General features: G+C 39.9%; 1 protein-coding gene across 1 annotated transcript in view; it reads left to right on the plus strand.

Moving 5' to 3' along the window:
• Positions 1-4,172, plus strand: part of LOC141139902 (solute carrier family 12 member 9-like) — a 289,342-nt gene extending 285,170 nt beyond the window's left edge. The window contains exon 13 of the mRNA XM_073626475.1: positions 2,661-4,172. Within this exon, the coding sequence (XP_073482576.1) occupies positions 2,661-3,472 (812 nt within the window). The 3' untranslated portion in view covers positions 3,473-4,172. The remainder of the gene's footprint in view (positions 1-2,660) is intronic.
• Positions 4,173-6,000: the final 1,828 nt, after the last annotated feature.

The following is a 6,000-nucleotide window of genomic DNA, read 5'->3' on the forward strand; positions in this document are numbered from 1 at the left end:
GCTAAATAGAGGGATATTATTGAGTAAAATCTGTACCACTCTGTGTGTGTGTTCTGAGGCTAGGACGGAGGTTCACCCTCCAGCAGGACAATGACCCCAAACACACTACTAAAGCAACACTTGAGTGTTTTAAGGGGAAACATGTAAATGTGTTGGAATGGCCTAGTCAAAGCCAAGACCTCAATCCAATAGAAAATCTGTGGTCAGACTTAAAGATTGCTGTTCACAAGCGCAAACCATCCAATTTGAAGGAGCTGGAGCAGTTTTGCAAGGAGGAATGGGCAAAAATCCCAGTGGTAAGATGTGGCAAGCTCATAGAGACTTATCCAAAGTGACTTGGAGCTGTGATAGCCTCAAAAGGTGGCTCTACAAAGTATTGACTTTAGGGGGGTGAATAGTTATGCACATTGACTTTTTCTGTTATTTTGTCCTATTTGTTGTTTGCTTCACAATAATGAAAAAATCTTCAAAGTTCTGGGCATGTTCTGTAAATTAAATGATGCAAATCCTCAAACAATCCATGTTAATTCCAGGTTGTGAGGCAACAAAACACAAAAAATGCCAAGGGGGGGTGAATAATTTTACAAGGCACTGTACATGCACTTGGTGGTGGGAAGCCCGTGGTATTTATTGCCCCATACACTCGATTGCAAAGCAAAGTAACAGTTCCGGTCCTGAACAGATTGGGCAGTGTAAACTACAGAAAAAAATGATTTATGGAAAACAGTTATAAAGTTGGTGTGGGTGGCAGAGGGCGGAGTAGGAAAAGTTTACTTCTTGAGGTAGTAAAGGCTATAAGTATTCTTGAAAAAGGTCCCCCACACACACATACACACACGCACACACACACACACACACACACTCCTATACTCCGTATCCTTTATAAAAAAAGATCAGTGTACATACTTTTTTTGATCCGTTAAGGGAGTGCTCTGAATTGTCGACTCCCGCTGCCCACACATTGTCAGTGTTCACTCGTCTACCCTGCAGCAGCCACTCTCCAACACAGGGGAGCCGGAGCTGCTGGATCATGGGACTGGACTAGACAGGTTTAAAAAAGGAAAGTATACAGATCTTTTATTTACAGGGTGTGCAGCATAGGTAGAAGGAGGGAGGCAGCAGTTTTATAAATAATTATAGTTAGCACTATTTTCCAATTTACCTTTACCTTATTAATGCTATGTTCACACAGTTCCAACACAAAACTTCCGATCCGGACTTCCGATTCGACTTTGCCCTGCCCTGCAAATCTTGAGGCCGCCTTTTTTTTTGTTTTTTTTTAATTTGCGTGCGGTTTACCCTCAAAATCTATACCAGACCGAAGATCCTCAGAGCACAAGTCTCATTCCACTTTACGATGATGATTCCGATTTCCATTCAAATCAAGTGGCTGAAATCGTGCCCAAGTCAGTCCAAACTAGTGCAGGAAGCATTTTCAAAGTCGGACCGACACAAGTCGGAACAGTTAGGATGGCTCTCATAGGGAACCATTGATTTTGACATGTAATGCGACTTGGGCTCTAGAAGTTGGAGCACATGTCGGACCAGTGTGAACCGGCCCTAATTTTCATGGAATGCACGTAGATAAAAAACCTTGAGCCCTTAGAACCACTTTAACTTTTTTTCCCATTACCCTTTGATGCCTCTGTGACTAATTTGTCCACCTATATCATTTAACTAAATTCTGCTAAGTGAGGGTGGGTATGTGCAGCATACAGTATTTGCACATTATGACATGCTTACCTCTTGGTGTTCCACACAAACCACACAAATGATCCAATCTTTCCAAACCCCGGCATATCATCATACACGTCTGTTGTTTCTGCCACTTTTTTGCTTCAAATGTTTATTAAAGATTTAAAGACAAATAAAAAATGCAGTTTGTTCAAGTGTAAAAACTGAAAAATAAAAAGATATCAACAGCGTGAACAAATGTTCAGTTATTGTTGAATAATGGATGCTAAAATCCTGTGGTTATGGACTTTCTACAGCTAACATATTATTTAGCTAAGATCAACAGTGTGACTCAAAACATGTAAAAGTTACAGAAAAGCTGTATATGTGATCGGGCATATTACGCCTAAGATCTATATGTGTCCACATACAATGGGTTATGTTAAAAAAGAAAAAGAAAAGATGAAAGTTTGAGTCTGCTTCCCTATGGCAGACAAAAAAGATATCTGCTGTCATTTTTTTTCTTGTACGCAAGATAAAGTAGAGACATTGATTAGCTGGAAAAGGCAACGCAGAATCACACATTCAAAATATTAGTCATATGTCTTTTTCACTAAACTTTAGCTTAATATGTGCATATATTTAATGGTCACTAGTGGTATCATATGTTTATTTTATTCCTAGTGTTATGTTTACGGATTTTCAGACCTCTTAGAATAACCCAAAATATGCTAAATTTGCATAAAGCATGAAGGTATTTGTTAAACAAATACTGTTTTTTGTATACATAATGCTCCGTTAATCACTATCACTGAATATTCAGAAATCTGTAGTATGTCTTATATATTCCGAATGTGCCTGCAAGTAGAGTCATTACAGAACTTCTGCTTATTCTAATAACCCAGATGGCAATGTGCAGAGAATGCAATCATTATGATCTATAATGGTATTCGTGACTTTTAATCGAGTATTTCTGCCTTTCGCAGGAGGAATGAGGCCGAACACTGTCATTCTTGGGTTCTACACTCGCTCCACACCGGAGGATCTGCTAAGGAATGACCAGGAACTGGACAGATCTACTCCTTTTGTATATACTTCAACAGGCCGAATGCCACCATCTGAGAACTTTTCTGCCTGGGAATATGTTGCTATTATATCAGATTCTATAAAGATGTCTAAAAATGTGGTGCTGGCAAGGTACTTCTCAGAGTTTGACAGGTCTAGTATCTGCAGCTTGAAGGGTAAAGACACCTATATTGATGTGTGGCCTCTGAACCTCCTGCGACCAGACAGTGCCACTTATGTGAATACCTGCAGCTTGTTCCTCCTTCAGATGGCTTGTGTATTGAACATGGTACGGTCTTGGAAAAAAGCTAAGCTGCGTCTGTTTCTTTGTGTAGAGAGAGACAGCGGCCTGCGTGGCCAAGAGGTGAAACTGAAACAGCTGCTAAAGGACCTCCGTATCAAGGCCTCAATCCAGACAGTAATTTGGGACTCAGTCGTTGCTCTGCACTGGCATAAGCAGGTAGAATCTGCAGACACTGCAGAGGAAGTCTACCTGAATTACCCAAACAACTCTATCAAAATATCAGATGACTATCTGAAGGCTGTGAATCAGATGATTCTGGGGCAAAATCCCATGGCTCCTCCAGCTGTCAGGTTCTTGTATCTGCCACGGCCTCCAGCAGACACTTCCATCTACAACAGATTCCTTAACCAGGTGGAGGCAATAAGCCGAAACTTGGGACCCACACTGCTCATTCATGGACTTAGTCCCGTGACAAGCACTGAGCTCTGACACATTTCAAGAACATTAATATTAGCTGCGCAGCAAGCGGGAATTGGCTGTGCCCTTTATAAAAGGCAGCTTGTTTTATGCACTTTGTATCCATGCCAAGATACCCAGACTGACCTCACTGTAATACAGACACATTCTAAAGAGTCTGAGGCATGATCAGTGATATGAATAAGGGATGAATTTTGTTTCATTCTAGTGCTAATCACTATGATATAGGAATACACTGAGTAAGATACTGTTAATTCCTGGGTATAGCATTTGCACATATTTTATACGTGCCAAACATTTGTAGTTTTAGTAGTAAAATAAAAATACAGCATACAAACTGCATACCTAATTACCCACATGTATGTTTGTTAACATAGATATTAACCTAGATTTGGAGTGTCTGTGTATGGCCTAGGTCAATGTTTGAACATCTGAGCACGTGAATGACAAGCAAACTCTAATGCATTCTTAAAATACTGTATGCAATAAACCTAAACCCTTTATCACTAAAATGCCACACGCAGCTGCACTGAGCTGAAAAAAAACATGATGGACGCAAGAGATAGTATAACTTCAATTTATTAAAAGCTCCCTGGGGCTTTTAGGCAGCAAAAAATGCAAAAAAAAGTCAATTGGATATATAAAAAATATATTTTATTCACACAAAATTACATAAAGTTTAAAAAAAATATGCAATTATAAAAACATGAGCTGTGGTATATATACCCTCTATACTACACAGGATGTCCTAATGGCATAGATAAACAATATTATATGCATGAAAACATTTTAAACTTGATACATTGCTCAAAAACTCCAACGTTTCAAATTATGCTAGTTCAAATTTTCCTCAGGGGGATAAGGACATCTTTAATGGAGAGGAGGAGCCAACACACCACATCATTCTGTGTGAGGATTTTTTGCTATACAGCGGCTTGCCCTTATTACCCTGTCTCCTATGGGAATACCATTGTCCTATAAATGAAACTCGTGGACTGTCCATATCTGAGAATCCATAATTGTATATACATAAAGGAACTCCAATTGTAAAACACATAAGGAGCTGACACTCAGTCTATCATTGAATTAAGGTGCACGTGTCTAGCCCCGTCTCACTTCCCTCCCACTCAGCAGATGTGAACTCTCTTAGGTTCAATTTGGGCCCCGGTGTGTCGCCTTGTTGGCCGACCGTTCTGAAAACACACCTGCTTGGGTGTTTTTTAGTATGCTCTGGTCACCTGTAACCTCTCCATTAAAGATGTCCTTATCTACCTGAGGAAGATTTAAACTAGCATAAATCAAAACGCGTTGGAGTTTTTAAAGCAGTATATCAAATTAGAATTTTCTTTTTAAATATTTATAATGTTTTTTTATCTATGCCATTAGGACATTCTGTGTAGTATAGAGGGTACATACAGCAGAGTTCATGTTTTTATAATTTCACTTTCTTTTTGAAACTTTATGTAATTTTGTATCAATAAAATATTTTGTATTTTTTGCTGCCTAAAAGCCCCTGGGAGCTTTTTATGTCTGTTTTTGTTTTTGTTTTTTAGATAATTTGGGGTGAGCAGCACTTTTTCACCCATCTGGATGGGCTCCTTTATCTATGAACTTCAATTTATTATGTCTTCTTGTTTCAAAAGCCAAGATTAAAAAAAAAAAAAAACACACACATTCCACTAAACCCAAAAAATAGGGCTGAAACAAAATTAATAATTGGAGGTTCTGCATTTGCTGATTTAAATTTTGTAGTAGCGGTGTGGCAGTATAATCAGTGACATCATACATTTCTATACAGTGCTGTTTTTACTTCTTTTGCAAATAATGGCAATATTATGCTTGTGAGGACCTCACTGGAATGCCTTATCAGGGTCCTTAGCTGCTGTGCACTCCAATACAATGGTCTATACAGTATGACCTGCCAATACTTGTAGTGCCACTCTAAGCAAAGAAGGGAAATGTGTATAGTCCCGCTGGTACTCAGGAATGGGGTGCCAGCTGAAAATATCACCATCCAGTAATGTATAGCATACTTAGAAAAATCACCGCTCTCTCTAAGCAGTCTGTGTGGTTAACATGTCAGCCTTGCAGAGTCCTCTATGACCAAGCTGGTGGGTGAAACATGTCAGAACATGTGGCTTGTAGAGTGGTGCAAGGCTGATGCAGGCCAGCTTACAAATGGTAACCAAACAGACTGGATTGGGAGAGCGTCAATTTTTCTAAGTTTGCCCTATACAGTAAGTACCGAAATTGATTTCACTAAGGCTATTTTCACACTGGCACGCGGGCCGTGTTAGCAGTAAAGCGCTGCTAGTTTTAGCGGTGCTTTACCGCAGTTATAGCAGCACTTTTCGCCCACTAGCGGGTGCTTTTAACCCCTGCTAGCAGCCGAGGAAAGGGTTAAAAGCACTTGAAAAAGCGATTCGGCTGGGCTGCCCATTGATTTCACACTTCCCCAAAGATGCTGCTTGCAGGACTTTTTTTCCTGTCCTGCAACCACACTGCCCCAGTGTGAAAGCACTCAGGCTTTCATGCTCGGG

This window comes from Aquarana catesbeiana, linkage group LG04 (genome assembly GCF_042186555.1).
Source record: "Aquarana catesbeiana isolate 2022-GZ linkage group LG04, ASM4218655v1, whole genome shotgun sequence".
NCBI classification, from domain to species: domain Eukaryota; kingdom Metazoa; phylum Chordata; class Amphibia; order Anura; family Ranidae; genus Aquarana; species Aquarana catesbeiana.